Source organism: Halichoerus grypus, chromosome 6 (genome assembly GCF_964656455.1).
Source record: "Halichoerus grypus chromosome 6, mHalGry1.hap1.1, whole genome shotgun sequence".
Lineage (NCBI taxonomy): Eukaryota > Metazoa > Chordata > Mammalia > Carnivora > Phocidae > Halichoerus > Halichoerus grypus.
Genome location: NC_135717.1, coordinates 21,112,639 through 21,131,413, shown reverse-complemented (window position 1 = coordinate 21,131,413; position 18,775 = coordinate 21,112,639). Strand labels below are relative to the sequence as shown.

The 18,775-nt window shown below is 44.7% G+C and overlaps 1 protein-coding gene across 2 annotated transcripts in view; it reads left to right on the top strand.

Annotated features, from left to right (window-relative positions):
• Positions 1-18,775, top strand: part of PRKCB (protein kinase C beta) — a 316,758-nt gene that overhangs the window by 207,231 nt on the left and 90,752 nt on the right. For both annotated transcript variants that reach the window (XM_078074685.1, XM_036111159.2), the window contains exons 6-8: positions 2,913-3,069; positions 4,322-4,456; positions 15,179-15,275. In XM_078074685.1, coding sequence (XP_077930811.1) covers positions 2,913-3,069; positions 4,322-4,456; positions 15,179-15,275 — 389 coding nt within the window. The remainder of the gene's footprint in view (positions 1-2,912; positions 3,070-4,321; positions 4,457-15,178; positions 15,276-18,775) is intronic.

Below are 18,775 nucleotides of genomic sequence, written 5' to 3'. Positions count from 1 at the left end.
AGTGGGCATTACTTTGAATAGCTGTTCTGGGGACACCTAGGGAGGACAAGTGAGGACTCATGATGTTGAAGGAAGTGCCTTTTAAAGGAGTTGATAAAGAGAAGCTTCTGGTTATCTCCCACAACGTGTGAGATAAAGGCTTTAGAGCAGCACAATTATTCAGATTTTTCTGATAGATAGTTGTATTTTGGGTGGTTGCGGGGCGGTGGGTCGGGGGAAAGAGTAGGAAAGTTTTTGAAGAACAATTCTTAGGAAAATAGTTAACAGTAATGCTGTCTTTTTATGGATTCAGCACTGGTAACTTAGGTAGCTTTCAGCAGCATGCAGAAGGCCTTGTTTGCTCTGAGGACCCTTTGATGGAAACAGCCAGACCTCACCCTCCACCTGCTTCATATCCAAGGCGAGCGGTGTTCTCTGGATCAGGACACTTCTCTTCCGTACATTTAGCACACTTCCACCGGGGGGGGAAGGTTGCTATTTCTGCTTTGTGTGAAGCATTTTGTACCATCTGGGCTGGCTGGATTTCAACAAAGATAGTAAAGAAACATTTATCAAGAAAAATCAAAGTCAGTCTCGCCAAGTGTGGTCTAGAGAGATTTGCTTCCTCAGTACATCGTGGCTGGGAAACATGTCTCTACTTTGAAAAGCTTCAGGAGGAACAGGCCTCTGGATCTTAGCCTGCAGCTACTGTCACCTGCTCATGATGTGGTGGTTTCGGGAGCTAGATCTCTTGAGATGTGAACGGCAGCAGGCCCAGAATCGACTCCGCTCCTTTCCTTTCCACGGCAATTTTTGACCTCTTCAGTGGAGGATAGATTCAAAAGGGCAAAAGGGGAAGGAAGGATCTATAAGGGCTAGGGGGGAGATGGAGTCATATCTCAGTCACGAATATTGGGTTCAGGAGAAGCAGAGGCCCAAGGAGAGGTCATTCTTAAAGCATTAATTATAAAGTTTGGCTCAAGACTCCAGCACGCACTTGTCTTGTCAAGAGCCCTCGGAAGGAGCTGTGAACTCGTAAACTTACAGTAGAAGAAAGTTCTGGTGATGGTCCCGTGGTGTCAGTTCGTAACACGGGGAGTGAGGTGGGAAGGGGGTGTGGGCCTTGACAGAGAGAAGAAATGTGAGCCGTTCCCACTTGCATATGTGTTGCCAATCAACCAGACAGACAAGTTTCTGGCACGTCAGCGCACCTCAGATCATGTTTTTATGCAGCTTACTCTGTGATAGATGTGTCATCACAAGATCCCAGCCTAGGAACTGGCACATGCTATTTTCCCTGGAAGGCTCAAGAAATGAGAGAAAGTAACAGTTGGAGATTATATTCTCTGGGGAAGATGCATGTGGATCTTAAGAAATTCTATCATCCAGAAACGCTTTATTTAATGTGTGCTGTCTGGACCTCCAGCAGTAGCATCATCACCTGGGAACGTGCTAGAAAAACAAGTGAGCAGCTCTGCCTCCAGAGTCACTGAATCAGAATCCATCTGTAGGACTGGGCCCCAGGGATATGTGCCTCACAAGCCGTGTGGGTGACTCTCATACACACTAAGGTTTGAGGAGCCCTCTGGAAAGGTTCAAGTGGGAAGGTCAGATGCATTACTCTCAAAGAAGAAGACCCAGACATCCACTTGGAAATGGTTAACTCTTCTTAATAAAAGTGGACAAATGCAATGAGAGGAGACCCTGAATATGTGTAATAATAATAATAAAATAGCAAAAATATAGCTGGCGTTTATTGACTCTTCCCTGGGAGCCAGCTTCTGTGCTAAACGTGTATATTCTGCATCCGATTATACTCTTACAACAACCCAGTGAAGTATGTATCATCTCCATCTCATTGGTCAAGAAATCGAGGTCCCAAAATGTGAAGTAACTGCAAGGCAAGATGCAAAACCTGACATCTCGTAGCCTTGTATCCACTACACTGTCCCTATGCTTCCTTCCTTCTTCAAGCCAGTCTTACAGGCTCCTTTACTCAGTGTTCTTCATTGAGGGTGGAGCCTATACCTACAATGCTGCAATATCTTTCCAGCCTTCTCTCTGGGCTGTCTGGGTCATGGTTACGGGTGCCCCGTGGATGACAGGTGCGCCCTGGTTTGGAGAGCAACTCTTTCTCTTTTAGCTTTTGCTTTTTGAATTGAGGTAAAACTCACATAAGATAAAATTACCCATTAGCCATCTTAAAGTGTACCATTCACTGGCATTTAGTATATTCACGGGGTTGTGCGACCATCACCTGTATCTAGTTCCAAGAAATGTCATCACCAGTAAAGGAAACCCCTTCCCCATTACGTGGTCACTCCCCATTCCCCCCTCCCCACCAGCTCCTGGCCACCACTGGTCTGCTTTTTCTGTCTCTGTGGATTTACCTTTTCTGGGGGTTTCGTATAAATGGAATCCTACAACATGTGACCTTCTGTGTCAGAGTGCACAGATGTTCATAGCAGCACTATTCACTAGAGCCAGAAAGTGGGAGCAACCATGTCCGACAGACGAATGGATAAACAAAGTTTGGTATATCCATACGAGGGGATAATATTCAGCCATAATTGTAGTACTGACATGCGCCACAACGTGGATGAACCCTGAAAACACCACGCGTGGTGAAAGAAGCCGATCTTTCTCGTTGGCTTTGTGGAACACAAACTTAAGAGCGTGTACAGTTAATCTTGGGGGCACAGTGGGTAGAGCAGTATGAAAGTCAGAAATCCGTTTCGAACTCATACGGCAGAGGCTGCATCTTACCAGTCTATCTCGCTTTGCATGCTTCTTAGCTATTGATGTTCCTAAGTTACAATTCCTGTTAAATGAGTGGGATGCCAAGGACTCGTCCACATGTTGTCCAGCCCTCACTGGTCGATGCTTAAACGTTGCGGGGCTATTAATGCTGAAATTGCGTTTTCTCTTTTTAGTAAGAGATGCTAAAAACCTTGTACCTATGGACCCCAATGGTTTGTCAGACCCTTACGTGAAACTGAAACTGATTCCCGACCCCAAGAGTGAGAGCAAGCAGAAGACCAAAACCATCAAGTGCTCCCTCAACCCTGAGTGGAACGAGACATTCAGATTGTAAGTTAAAATTATCACTGCCCAGCGTGGGCGGTGGGGGTTGGCTTCTGGGCCACCTGAGATCAGAGAGTGCCCCTCCCGGCTTCCATTTCATTTCCTCCCTCCCTCTCTCCCTCCCTCCCTCTCCTTCCCTCCCTCCCTCTCCTTCCCTCCCTCCCTTTCTCCTTCCTCCCTCCCCTTCCTCCCCTTCCATCTGCATTTTTGCATCGCAAGCCAAGTAAAAATTGGAACTTATTTTTTTTAATAGAGTTGAGAATGTCTGTGGTGTGGGGAGTGGGTGGGATAGAAAGTAGTGTGATGTGTTGCTAGGTGAAGGCAAGTTGTGGGAGAAGCTCTGGTCTCAGTGAACAGTGGGACATAACCCATAGGGTGTGGTGATAACCCCTCTAGGGCTGAGTCTGTGGATATGAATATGCTGGGTCTGCAGCCTGTTGAGAGTTCTCTGCCACCTTCCATGGAGGATCTTCCCGGGCCAGTGCTCCAAGAACCTGGGCTCACTTTTTGATGCATCTGGGCCCACAAGGGGTTAGTGACATCAGCCAATATTTAAGGAGCATATCCCAGTTATAAAAAGCACTCTGTTGAATGATCTCAGTTCATTGGCCATTTCATCCCTGTTTAACCAATGGGGCTTATAGAGGTTAAAGAATGTGGCCAGAGTCCCCCAGCAAATATGGGGTCGAGGAGGATTCAGCTTCTGACACTCTGACTCTGGAGGCTACGGGCCAAAGGCATGATTCCTTGTGGGAGCCCCATCCCCCGTTTCCTCTCTCAGGGCAAAAGTGGGGGTGCACCTCAGCCTTAATCAAGGACATGCCTCAGAACAGACAGTTTCCCCCGACCAGCACTGACAAGACTGCTTCCTCCACAGATGTCCTCAGCCTCATGCTAACTCCCGTGTGTGCAACCAGTCATGCAATTATATAATTGATATCCATATTTCTTATAGCGACTGTGTCAATAGGGTTTCCCGAACATCACGAACCCTATTAAGACTTAAAGCAGCAGAAGCAGCTAGAACTGCTTCTGATGGAGCTGGCCCAGGTCCTCCACCCAGCTGAGCCACAGGCTGTGGAACTTGAGAAGCTCTCCCTCCCTGGGGAGCTTGCCTGGGAGGGAAATGGAATATGTTGCTTGCAACAGCTTGTAATCTTTAAAAATGCCTACCTTCAGGCCTTGTCCTCTTAAACATTTCATCTGCTTGAGAAATCACTGTAACCTCCGCTGACTTCTCTCTTTTTGCTCTTGGTAGCCAACTGAAAGAATCGGACAAAGACAGAAGACTGTCTGTAGAGATTTGGGATTGGGATCTGACCAGCAGGAATGACTTCATGGGATCTTTGTCTTTTGGGATTTCCGAACTGCAGAAAGCTGGTGTTGATGGCTGGTAAGCAGGATTTTGCTTTGAAAGCTACCATATAGCTTGGTCCGTCGATTATGGGAAGAAGGATGTTTTCCTTTTTGTCCTAAAAGTGAAATACTAAAGCAGAGTCACAGAGTGATGGCTGGTAGATCAGATCTGCCTCATGGAAATGTTTTATTTGGTCCTTGTACTTAAAAAGAAAAAATCAGTTGCTAGTATTTTCAAAATCGGGACATTTTCCATAAAAATCTGGACTTCTGGGGGTGCCTGGGTGGCTCAGTTGGTTAAGCATCCAACCTTTTTTTTTTTTTAAAGATTTTATTTATTTGACAGAGAGAAACACAGCCAGAGAGGGAACACAAGCAGGGGGAGTGGGAGAGGGAGAAGCAGACTCCCCGCTGAGCGGGGAGCCCGATGCGGGGCTCGATTCCAGGACCATGGGACCATGACCTGAGCCGAAGGCAGACGCTTAACGACTGAGCCACCCAGGCGCCCCAGCATCCAACCTTTTTTTAAAGATTTTATTTATTTATTTGAGAGAGAGAGAGAGAGAGCATGAGCAGGGGGGAGGGGCAGAGGGAGAGGGAGAAGCAGACTCCCCGCTGAGCAGGGAGCCTGATGCGGGGCTTGATCCCAGCACCCTGGGATCATGACCTGAGCCTAAGACAGATGCTTAACTGACTGAGCTACCCAGGCGTCCCAAATGTCCTACTTTTGATCTCAGCTCATGTCTTGATCTCAGTGTTGTAAGTTCAAGCCTTGCATTGGGCTCCATGCTGGGCATGGAGCCTACTTAAAAAAAAAAAAAATCTGGACTTCTGGTTTGCAAAGCCAGAAATATCTGGATGCACTGGGCCTAGAAGGCAAGAATTGAGAGCAGGTGAGAAGTTAGTTAATGCCTCCTTCAGACAGGACACGAATTTTCTGTTTGCCATAGTCTCCACCATCCCCTAATGCTTTATATCCATCTAACTTTACACAGTTACATGTCTTGACTGGCCCCATGGGCACTAAAGTGGCTCTCACAATATACCCTAAAGATAGACACAATCCACTGTCAGATTCTGGCTCCGTAAGAAGATGCTCCTTCGGGGCGCCTGGGTGGCTCAGTCGTTAAGCGTCTGCCTTCGGCTCAGGTCATGATCCCAGGGTCCTGGGATCGAGCCCCGCATCGGGCTCCCTGCTCTGCCGGAAGCCTGCTTCTCCCTCTCCCCCTGCTTGTGTTCCCTCTCTCGCTGTGTCTCTCTCTGTCAAATAAATAAATAAAATCTTTAAAAAAAAAAAGAAGATGCTCCTTCATTGGGACTGCTTACCAAGCCTGGCCACGGAGGTGCTGGGAGGTTACGGCAGTGAGCAGCTGCAGTGTCTCCTTTGTTCTGCAGTTTTTGCTTCGTTCCCTTCTCATGGCAAAAAATCCTTGCTCAGTATTCCCAGCGAAGAGACTGGGTGAGCCGCCTTAGCATTTGTTGGTTTCACTGTCATCTGAGTAAAAGGAGTCAGAATACAAAGTCCAGCCTGGCACCGTAGCTTTGAGCAAAGCGGGGATTACTGGCTGCCCTTATCTCTTTAAGAGAAATTGTCTCCTTTCTGAATCGTCTCACTGGGGGCTTTTCCAGTTACAAGTGAAAGAAAATAAAAATCAGACCAGTTTAGCAAGAAAGAGAATGTGTCACCTGGACCACATATCCTTTCCATTGCTCACCGTACAACCTCCTTGTCTCTCCTCCCTTTTCATCATAGACTTTGTTGTTGTTGTTTTTTAAAGATTTATTTATCTGAGAGAGAGAGAATGCGATCTGGGAGGGCGGGGGGAGCGCAGAGGGAAAGAGAGAATCTCAAGCAGACTCCCCGCTGAGCGCAGAGCCCGACGCAGGGCTCCATCTCACCACCCTGAGATGAGACCAAGAGTCAGACATTCAACCGCCTGAGCCACCCAGGTGCCCCTGTATTTATCACAGACTTTTATTCAAATAGATTTTGAGTCTCTCTCTAGTCCATTCTGGTCACTAGAGATCCATCAGGTATAAGACAGACATGCCCTCATGGCGCTTAGCTTCTGGAGTGAGAAGAAATGACACCAGTGACTAATCAATGACAACATGATGACAGATGTGAAGGAGGATGAAAGCCAAGTGGGTACAAAAAAAACAATAGTACTAAGGTGTGTTAAAGTACAGATCACAAACGGTTAACAACAGAATTCTCAAAAAAATAGGGAAGGAGCATTTGTCACAGTTTTCCTTAGCTCACGAATGGGGAGACCAGGAACATCAATGGCTGATTCCAAAGGTTTGAGAAGCTGAGACTGGTATACCAGGAAACATAGGGATGCTGAAGTCACTTTGCTAAGTTAGAGGTAAGGCCGGCTGCCAAACAGGGCAACGAAATCACAACCTTGGAGGCGATCTGTCTACCGGACTGGAAGAACTTCTTTTTTTCTTCTTCTTTTTAAAAGATTTTATTTTTAAGCAACCTCTACACCCAACGTGGGGCTCAAACTCACAACCCAGAGATCAAGAGTTGCATGCTTACCCGACTAAAGCCAGCCAGGCGCCCCAGACTGGAAGAACTTCTAAGTTAGCGTTTGTCTTTGCAGAGCTGGGAGGCCATCTGGGCCCTACTGTCTTGTGGATTATAAGTAACAGTTCTAAGTAATAGACTAATAAGTAGTAGCGGGGAAGGAGATGACTATTTAGAAAATGTTCTTGCGTGACAGTAAGAGGTCACGCTGCCATCTTTTTGCCATTTTCCTGTTTCACATAGGTGCGGCAATTCTCCACCAAATACTAGCAAACCAAATCCAACAATACATTAAAAAAGAAAGTCATTCACTGCGATCAAGTGAGATTTGTCCTGGGGATGCAAGGGTGGTTCAATCAGCATGATACATCACATCAACAAAAGAAAGGATAAAAAAAAACATACAATCATCTCAATAGATGCAAAAAAAAAAAAAAGGCATTTGACAAAGTACGACATCCATTCATGATAAAAACTTGGGTAATTTTTCTTAACGTATGGATGATCTGACTTTGCATGCTGCTGTTAGCTCTAGTGACAGATTGCATGTTCCTTCCTCTTTAAGTCAGGCGTAAGGACGTTAAAGAGAAACAATGTATGATCTCCCAGGGGGTCTAAGTGAGACAGGAGAGAGAGAACATAATGATAATTACCAGAGCAATAGCTACCACTTATTGACTCTTAACCGGATGCCAGGCTCTGGGCTGATCACTTTCCAGGTGTCCTGGAGTCACACATTGATACCCACGAATAGCCTCTTTCTTTTCTGTGATGCACCCAGACTTTCTTAGGCAGTTTCGTGACCTCCTGGCGGTGATAAGGGGACCCTCCTGCATGTGGTATGCCTTCTGGGCTTGACTGCTGCACAGTAGCTGATCCTGCCTGGTTCCTGAACCCGTGCCCACTGAGGCTGGACGGGTTCCCCTACCCACCCCCGCCAGCTTTGGAGCCTCATTTCTGGCTTCCTGTTGGAGTCCCAGGTCCTGGCCTGTTGCCTCTCATTGTGAGGTCCCTCCACATAGTGTCCTCTTTTTCCCACTCCGCAGGCTACCTGTGTGAGCCCTTATTTCTCAGCCTCCTGCATGCGGGCCAGGAGTGCTGTCTGAGTGATCCCTATATCCCTGGCCTGCTGCAGCTGCAATGTGTGGCCCTCCATGTAGGTCTCTGCCCAGGGCAGAGAAGGCTGGGCAATGCCCCTCTGCTTTTGCTCACTTCTCATGGTTCTATAGGCCCAAACGGTCAGGACTCTCTCCCACTGGTACCACCTCTTTCTGGTCTGGTGCCGGTCCCATCTGCTCCCTGGAAAGAGCAGAGTGCAGGGAGGACAAAAGGACTGAGTCCAAATTATCCCCACATGTACACGTCATCATCCTTCAATTCTCCCACCAGTTCTGGGCGGAGCGTCGTTCCTGGGATCAGAGTAGTCAAGCAATGTGTGAAAGGACACACAGCTCGTACGTGACGGTGCTTGAGTTTGGGTCCAGGTCTTTGGGATGCCAGGGCCTAAGCACATGCACATCCCATTTTGCCTCCTGGTACAGGGGTTTGGCAGAGGCCTAGAAGGTAGATGGGTCGTTTTGACCTTGGCTCTCCTAAGTGGATGGATGCTTTGTGACTTCAGGTGAATCACTTCACCTCTCTGTACTCCAGCCTTCTCAGCCATTACAATTCCATTAGTCAGGGCTAATTGCAGCATCCCTCATCCCTCCTCCTAGGAGAGTTGTGAAATTGATGGAATTATAGGAGGGAACTTTTGCTAAATAAAAGCCCTCTTCAGATTTTGCAGATTAAAGTCCTCTTTTGCAGATAAAAGCCCTCTTTGGATTTTGCAGCTAAAAGTCGCCCCTAAATGATTCAGGGCTAAGACATCTGTGATGCTGTCTTGACTGTAAATGGATCAAATTCTAGAAATTTGGATTCTTGTCCCTGTGGGGTCTTGGGTGAGTTCCATGCCATCTCCGAGACTCAGTTTCCCCATCTGGTAGGGCATGAGCTCTCCCAGCTATTCTGTTGTACTGTAATTGAAGACCATGCAGCAGAAAGGCAAAAGGCTGCTGTCTGAGTTCCCAGACGTGATGTGCCAGCCTCAGGCCCCTCATCTGCCACTTTGCCACCAGCCCCGCATCTGTTGTCAGATCCACTCCTTTGTTTCTAATTTTATTTGTTTTTGCTGTCTCCTTTCCTTCCCCTTGTTTTCCAGGGGTTCATCTGTTCTGCTGTGGTTTATTTTTCTGCAAAGAATGAGCTCTGGGATTTACGTATCAATTCTGTGTTTCAGTCTTCTTCTTTTCTGTGGGTTTGTTGGGTGGTTGCCTGTGAATTTCAGTCGAACACTTTGCTAATTTATTTTTCCTCTCTTAACGGACTCTGCTCTTCAAGAATAAAGAACAGGCATTGGGGGGAATAAAGATTACCTCCGAGCTGTGATATGTCGCACTCCAGCTTTTGTTGCTTGCTCAAGGTCTGCAATTGTGGTTTTTGTTTTTGTTTTTTTGTTTTTTGTTTTAAAGAGTTTATTTATTTATTTGTCAGAGAGAGAGAGCACAAGCTGGGGGAGCAGCAGGCAGAGGGAGAAGCAGACTCCCCGTGGAGCAGGGAGCCTGATGCGGGACTCGATCCCAGGACCCTGGGATCATGACCTGAGCCGAAGGCAGATGCTTAACCGAGTGAGCCACCCAGGCGTCCCATGCAATTGTGTTTTTAATTTCCTTTCAAGCGTGCTTTTATTTGGGCATTTTGGAAATCACTGGTGTTAGCTTTTTGTTTCATTTTTCATTATTAATGTCAAATGACAGTGTTAGTACTTTATGGTCAGAGAATATGTCCTGTACACTTTTTTTTTTTTTTTCCAATTTAGCTTAGTTCAGTGTTACTAAATATTCTGTGGACACTTAGTAAAAAGATTACCTTTACTACTTGTAGGTCATGCATTTCAGTGTTGATTAATTCCATCTTAATATAATATCCAGATCTCTTATGCTGTCCTATTTTTTTTTTTTATTTGTTTCATCTGACCAAAATGCACAGTGCTCATTAAGATTCTCCCAGTAACATTTTTTGGAACATTTTCTTTCATTTCTGATGTTTTTTTGCTTTATATGTGTGTGGCATCATTATTGACTATATAGCTCTTCAAGACCTATTTTCAAAAATGACTGATATCAACACAAAATTATGTCTGTTGCAGTTAATACTCTTTGCCCATGATTTTGCCTTTTTGCTGGCATTTCTTCAGTGAATATACATAGCAAGTACCTATATACTAAATCTTTGGGTTCATGGAGGTTTCTTTTTATTTGGAGAATAATACATAAAATTAAAAAAAAAACAAACATGAGTAGTAAAAAATAGCATGTTTGAAGCTGATAAATGCTATAGAGAGGGGAGCCTGGGTGGCTCAGTCAGTTAAGTGTCCAACTCTTGATCTCAGTTCAGGTCTTGATCTCAGGGTCATGAGTTCAAGCCCCTCATTGGGCTCTACACTGGGCATGGAGCCTACTTAAAAAAAAATTTAAAAATAAATGTTATAGAGAAAAGTAAACAAGAAACAGGGATAGGGAATGCTGGGGGTGGGAGGAGGGTGATACTCCAATTTATTTAATATAATTCTCAGGAAAGGACTCATTGAAAAGGTGACACATGGCGGAGACCTGAAGGGAGGTGAGGGAGTGAACTTGTGGAAATCTAGGGAGAGATTGTCCCAGATGGCGAGAACAGCAAATGCAAAGGCCCTGAGGCAGGAGTACGCCTAGTAGGTTTGAGGGTCAGCGAAGTGACCTGTGTGGCTGGAGCTGGATCTCCAAAGGGGTATCAGTGGGGAGCAAGGACTGGCAGGATGAGGGGGCCTCGGCAGATCCCACAGGGGCCTTTTAGGAACTTCATCTTCTGCCCAGAGTAAGTTGAGGAGCCAATAGATGAGGACATCTGATTGACCTTTCAACATGTCTCCTTTGGTTGCAGAGTGGTAAATACTTCTTGCCTAGTGGATCCTGCCCATTTTCTTATGTTTAATCTCAGTCCTTTGATTTGGTATAACACGTGGCATGTTATTGGATTGAAAAACAAAAAACAAAAAACCAGACCTGAATCCAAAAGTCTTTCTTCTTTTCCCTAAGGAAATGTTTTAATGTTTATGGTCATAATTGCCACATTTCCATCATGATGTTTCAGATTCTGAGGGGTTTTTTTCCTTTCCTATTTCATTCTTTTCTTTGTATTCTTGCGAACAGACAACTATTGTATAATTGTTAACTTAAATTTATGTTTCTTTAAGCTTTCTTTTGTTATTACTAATAATGTCATTTGGGTCTTATTACAAATCCCACCCCTCCCCCCAAAAAACTAAGGCTTTGGAATCAGACTTCCTGGGTTAGAGTTTCTGCTCCTCCATTTCCTAGCTGTGTACCCCTGGGGAAGTTACTTTGCCTCTCTGACTCCTTTTCTCATTTGGAGATAATGGCAGTAATTATGTCCTAGGATTGTTACGATACTAAAGTAGTTAATATAAGTGAAGCGCCCAGTGTCTGGTGAATAGTAAGCACTCAGTAAGTGGTAATGATTATTATTAATTGAATAATTATTAGAAAAATGTAAATAAGAAAGCAAAATACTATCCAGAATCCCATTGTCCAGGGATAATCACTATTGACATTATTAAGAGGTTTTTTCTGTGTGTATTACGTATGTGTGCATGTGTGTGTGTCTGTGCTCACGTGTGTGTATATGAAACAAAAAATGAAATTTTACCGTACATACTGTGTAGCAGCCCTCATTTTTCATCTAACAATGCATTATGAACACATTTCCTTATAATTCAGTAATCTTGGGCAAAATCATTTTCCTGTGGCCTGTTCTATAGATCTGCCTCAACTTACAGAATCATATTCTTATTATAAGATGTGTAATGCTTACCTAGATAAATAATTCTACAGTAAACATACTTGCAGCAAAACTTCTGTGCATAGCTCTAATGATTTCCTAAGAAATTCCTAATCCTGGAATCCATGGCTTTGAGAACATATGTACTATTAAAATGTTGCCAAACTGTTCTGCAGTTTTTTTCAATTTACATTCTCACCAGTGCTGCGTGATACTTTTCATTTCACCCACACTTGTCAACATCTGGTATTGTAAATTTCAGATACAATACAAAGATTATACATATTTTGTTACTAAGTATACATATTTACATAATTTCATTATCATACATATTTTGCTAATTATGTTGAATATTTTCATTTGTATATTGCCATTTGTTTGTATTTATAAATGACTATGTCCTGATTTTGCCTGTCATTTTCTTATTGAATTGTAAGAACTTTTTACATACGATGGATCATAATATGTCTTTCCTGATATACATGTTGCTATATTCCCTCCTTTCATGTTGTATATTAATTTTGGTAATATGCATTTTTCTTAATGGTATACAAAACATTCAGTTCAACTCTAATCAATATAATAAATATCAGGTTCAACTGCCAGAAAAATTTCTCAGGGTTGTCTTCCAATTCCCTAATTGTTATCTGAATTATCCATCTTAGTGTTCATTGTCTCCAGTGGATTTTTAAATTTAGTAATTACATTTTCCTTCTGAAAGTAGCCTTTCCTAATCTCAGATTGTTCCCTTTTCAAAGATGCATTAGCTTCTTGAATCTCATTAAAAGTATGAACTAGATATTTTTTAGAATTTTCTCTCTTTTGGCAATAGTACTATTTCATGGGAGGTACTTATCTGATTTCTAATTGTTTCTCTTTATTTGACTGAGTTTTTCATACATCCTGTTATTCTTCTGTATCTGCGCGTCCTTATAGGCAGATGAGCACAGGAATGATGAGTGTCCCAGTTGTAATTTTTCAAAATCAGACGAAGGGAGAGTCTTTTGTATTTTTTGGGATTTTTCTTTGTCAGAACAGGGATCCTGTTCCCTAGAGCCATTTTGGAAAGATCCACAGCTGGAAACAGCTACACAACAAACAGTCAGCCCTACTGCCCTATAGGGGGACATTTTCCCCATGTCAAAGTTGAAAGGGGTCCCTGCTTCTCTTTTCTAACAGACACAAGTCTATTCAGGGCAATAGGGACAGCATACTGGCTCCAGCAGACATAGCGAGGGCACCGTGACATGTCCCATCCTTCCTGAATATGGATCAGAATGTGTGGCTGTCATCTAGTCCCTGGTGGTTTGGCCCAGGGTTGTTAGTGGGATTCTGTCAGGAGTCCCATTGACTGGTCACCGCTGGTCAGTCCCCCTTGATCTGTAGTTTCCAAAGTGGCTTAGACCATACATAGTTTAGATGGCACATGGTTGGGGCATTGGTAATACTGAACAGTACCCTGGCCAAGCTGTTCTTTGGCCAGTGCTCCTTCGAACCTTCAGATTACCACGGAGAGAAAGTCTCAGCCGGTGTTGCTGTACCCATAACGTTCTTCAACTCACGCCACTGGCTGAGCTCCCATTGTAACAAGGAGGGGCAGACATTAGTCTCAGAGCCTTTGGTAAGCAACGCCGTCAACTTGGACTTGGGTCACTTTGATTTGTGTACGTTTATTTTTTTACAGTTACTTTCTACTTGTAACCTGTCGGCTTCCTTTTAAAAGTGAGTATGCTATCTAAAAAGGAGACAATATAATGAAAACCATGAAGTGGATCATAATATCCAGATTTAGCAAAATCCACAAAGGCAAATAATGTTTGCCAACCACTGCTCCGTGTTCTCTTACTATTATTTAATTTGTGGGAGCTCCTAGACTTTGCTGCTGTGCGGATAGCACCCTACTTGATTGCCAACAAAAATACAGATGTTCTCTTATTTTTGTATTTCTTTTGGAAATTGGGAAGAGGACAATTGACTATTTTTTAAAAGATTTATTTATTTGAGAGACAGAGAGAGTGTGTGAGAGAGTGGGGGAGGGGCAGAGGGAGAAGCAGACTCCCTGTTGAGCAGGGAACCTGACATGGGGCTTGATCCCAAGACCCTGGGATCATGACCTGAGCCCAAGGCAGATGCTTAACTGACTGAGCCACCCAATGAGCCCTGAGGACAATTGAATATTAAATGTGGAGACAGATGTAGGGGTGCGAAAAATCACCTCTGCTTTGAATCACCTCTCCTCCTATTTTTAGGAGCTGCTTGAGGAAGTTTTGTGAATGGAGGAAAAAATTATTATGAAAATTATGAATTTGGGTTAGGAAGTCTTTCTTTGGGAGTGAGGAGCTCCAGGATGTTTTTTCCCTCTAGCGACTCGGATATCTTTGGGATGTCCTTTTCCTTCCTCTCTCTCATGTTACTCTTTGAGTAGATGGAAGCATCTTTGTGGTCAAAAACATACTGAAAGCCATCTTGTTTATTAGGATAATGTCAATATCCATAATGATGATGATGATTTCTTTTATCATTTGCTAAATGCCAGGCACTGTGCTTATCATTTTGCATGAGTCACCATGTCTCAGCTCCACAGTAATCCTATGAAAAAGACTTTTTTTTTTTAAGTAATCTCTATGCCCAACATGGGGCTTGAACTAACAACCCTGGGATTAAGAGTTGCATGCTCTGACTGCGCCAGACAGGTGCCCCTGAAAAAAACTCTTGTTCCAATTTATGATGAGAAAAATTGCTGCTGAGAGCCTAGCTAATTTATCCAGTGACCCAAGGAGGCATGGGCAGAGGTGAGATTTGGATCCAGGCAGAGTTTGACTCCGGAGCTGGGGAATTAACCAACGAAGGGATGCCATTTCTCAAGGGGTTAATACAGGGCACTTTGGGAAGGCGTCTGCAGAGAAAACAGCATCATGGAGACAAGGTCATAGTCATCCAAATGCTGCTGAGAGCCAGGATGCTGTGATCCATTGACCATGGGAGGTCTTCCTAGCATTCTTTCAGAATAAGAAAGCACTTAGCAGACAAAAAGTAGTAAAAACATACAGAATGACTGAGTGAGAGAACTAAGAAAAGTGTGTATGTGTGGAGATGAGAGACAGAGCAGAACCAGAACACTGCATAAACACAGATTATTAATTTTTTTCTGAAAACTGTGGAATAATTACAAAAATACGTAGCATACCTGGCTGCAAACACGTACGCGCACACCTCCCCCAAAAGAAAAAACCCTCAACACATTTTTTTAAGGTAAAGCTGTCTATAGTCTTCCTTTCCTTATCCTAACTGACAAAATAATATCAAGTCAGGTCATGGAATTTGTTCTGTCTCCCTGTCTCCCTTTAGGTTTAAGTTGCTGAGCCAGGAGGAAGGCGAGTACTTCAATGTGCCTGTGCCGCCGGAAGGAAGTGAAGGCAATGAAGAGCTACGGCAGAAATTTGAGGTGAGCTGTCTTTCTTTCTCCGTCAATGGGAAATGGTTGAGTTTGCCTCATATGCTGTGGCTCTGGTTATGAAAGGCCTTCGACCAAGGCCTTTCATGACTCTGTGCCTTTGCAATGTTATTCTGAGTCCCAGAAAACTCCTATGCATCCTGCAAAACCCCAACCAAGCATACCCTGCTTTGTGAAGTCATTCCTTCCTCCTTGTCCTCATTTAGATTTAGACTTTTACTCGAAAGTGCTCCTTCACTTCTCAGGTCATTTTTTTAAAAGATTTTATTTATTTATTTTAGAGATAGAAAGGGGGGAGGGGGGAGCAGAGGGAGAGGGACAAGCAAACTCCATGCCGAGCATGGAGCCTGATGGAAGGCCCGATCCCATGACCCTGAGATCATGACCCAAACTGAAATCAAGACCCGGACGCTTAACCGACTGAGCCACCCAGGTGTGCCCCTTCTCAGGTCACTTTGATGGTAGCTTGGACTGGGATGGTAGTAATGGTGAATGAAAGAAGTGGAGAGAGGAGTGCTCTATTTTGGAGGCTGAGTCAACCAGACTTGCTGAGAGATAGAATCTGGATTTGGATCTATTGGTGGGATGGTGCTGTACTGTTAACAAATGGAATAGTTTGTGCTGGTGACTTCATGAAATACCCATGGGTATATCTTCTGAAGAAGAGTCCTTGGCCCTGACCTTGGGCTACAGTCTGGCTCTGCTTCTACCCCAGCTAAGCCCTTTCCCTTCTGGGGGGCCAATAGACCCCATTTTCAGCTGTGTGAGAGTTGCAGACGCATCCCGGTTTTACAAAGAAAATGTTTTGGGGAAAATGAGTTTGAGTTCTTTCATTACATGTGTATTGAGTGATTTTAAAGTAGTTTCATAAGGGAAAACACATTATTTTGTTTGTACAAACTCAATATACTGAGTCTGATGGGAAATCATCAGTTCTAGATAAACAGTGATGGCCTGCTAACTCTGAAAAAATTGTATAAAATAGCTAAAATGAAATAGATTATTATCATTGTTATTCAGCAAATAATCACGCAGGCAAATAAAAAAAACTCATGACCAGGTAAAGTTCTATAAAAGAGAGGTCCATGTTGACTCTGAGAACATATATAAGAGCGGGGGACAGGAGGACAGGGAAGGTGTCATTGAGGCGGCAACGGTGCAAGTTAACGGAGTAGAGAGGGGAAAAGAAAATTCCAGTCAGAGAGGACAGCATGTGCAAAGGCCCTGTGGCAGGGACTTCTTTAGCAACTATGTGAAACTTAAAGAAAGCCAGTGTGGGTAGAGGAGAGAGAGCAAAGGGTAAGTTCAAGGTAAGGCTGTCATCACAGTAGTAGAAGGGCTGTGCTGGCCTTGGCAAGGATTTTGGCTTTTATCCCAAGATCCATGTTAGTTTCCCCCTCAACTTGACAGAAATAGCACTTGAGTTTTGACCCTTGTGTGTCCTCCACAAAAGCCAGTGGTGATGGGTCTGACCCAGGGGGCTATCCCTTCCTGGAAACAAGTGGGATGAACACATTGGCCTTGAGCTTATCAGCCATTTCTCCAGCGAACTTGATAAGGGAAGGTTATTCCCATAGAGCTGGCTCAAGCCCCGATGAGCCGGTAAAAGGACATCCCACGCAGTGGAGCCAAGAACTGGACACTCTTGATTAGTCCTTCCAGAGAACACCTTCCATCTCTTTCCCTCAACTTTTTGATGAAGCTGTGCCCGTTTGCTGCTGTGTTAAAAATGCACCGCCGTGGGTAAAAAAAAAAAAAAAAACCAAGGCCACTCTTTTCTCGTATAAAATGGCGTCTCAGTTTGCAAAATGATTTCTTCCATCCTAGGGCAGCCGGGGTGACATTTCAGGACACCAAGGAGAACAGTTCCTACGTGAACATAGCATTTGTCGGGGCCAGTTATTGGCGTGGAGTAAAGGACTGTTTTATCTGCACGCGACAAAATGCAGCCGTTTATTTCTAGCGAGAGCCCGCAAACGCTTGTTTATGCCTGAATTATAATTGCTCCGTACCGTAGTTGTTGATTAAAAAAAAAATGTTTCCAACAGACCGAAAATTGTTCTCAGACGCACAGAGAAATTTCAGGTGACCTTGAACGTGAGAAATGTAATCCCTGTGCAATAACCAATTAGCACCCAGAATGACTCAGAAATTACTTTCAAGCCTCTTAATGTGGAGAAATTCTGAGTGACGGTAAAATCGAGCTGCTGGCCTTGGGGTAATAGAATTTCACGGCAGGGTGAGCTTGGTACGGTGGCTGTCCGTGGTGTATTTCAGAATGTTCCAGTTGGCTCGGTCTGGTGGGGGGGGGGGGCGGGCTTTTGCCTGACCACGGGCTTGTCTCTGGGTCAGTGAAGGGAAAACTCCATTTTGGATGGTTCAGAGTGGGTTTTCAGACGGTCTTAGAATTTTCTTACATCATACAATGCTTCCTCTGGGCCATTTATTATTTTAAGTGCTCCAGAAATATTAGCGTATTTAACCCTTGCAGTACCCCCTTGCAGGTAGATACTATTAGCATCCCTGTTTTTCTTTTATGGATGAGGAAACGGAGTCCCAGCAAGGTTAAGCAACTTTTTACCAGCCCAGAGCTAGCTGCTCATTATCCTGGGTTGAGTTTCCCCAGCAACAGACCATAAGGATTCAAGTGCAAGTAGTTTCTTTGGGAGGTGATCCCAGGAAGCGTCATTGCCGAGAGGGGAAGAGGAGGTGTGTATCATGAAGCAGGTTAGCACCGTGGGCAGCTGGGGTTTAAGCACTCCGGAGAACTCTGGGAGTTGGATGTGTGCCTGGGGGGTGCCAATTGGGGGGCACGAAACTGCAGTATCATCCACCAGCTCAACTTCTGTTGCTGGCTGGTGGCTGCTTTTGGGGGAGTTCCCTGGCCAGCACTTGTGGGCTCGGCTTGCTCCTGAAGCCAGAATGTGAGCCTACAGATGGAGCTGCAGGTGTGAGCGGGAAGGAGCCCCAGGTGTAGAGAGGAGAGCACCAGGGGGTCTTGGCAAGACACCTGGTCTCATCTGTGCAAGTGAAGCCCTATTCCATTCAGGTGGTTCAAGCTCCAGGCTGCCCAGATTTGAATCCGGCTCTGCCACTTTCCTGCTGGGTGACTGTAGGCAAGTTACTTTCTCTCTCCGAGCCTTTGATTCCCCATCTGTAAAATGGGGGAAGTACATCGCTTCTTAGCTTCTAAGGTTATGTGAGGATCGAATGAGATAATGCATTCAGGACAGCGTCTGGCGTGTCATAGCATTCAAATGTCAGGCCATGGTTGTCATTACCAGCTTCCCCCTTGGAATAAATAGAGCTCGGACCATATTCCTTCTGGGCTTTGGAAGAGCCGGTTGGGGATTGGGAGGGATCTGTGGGGGCTCCAAGCCTCCTGAGGTCTCACCTCTGCTGCTGGGTACTGGGGTACCTGGAGGAGCCCCTCTTAATTGCAGAGGAGTCTGTAGTTGAAGCCAGGGCCGTCACTAATCATCTGAAATGTA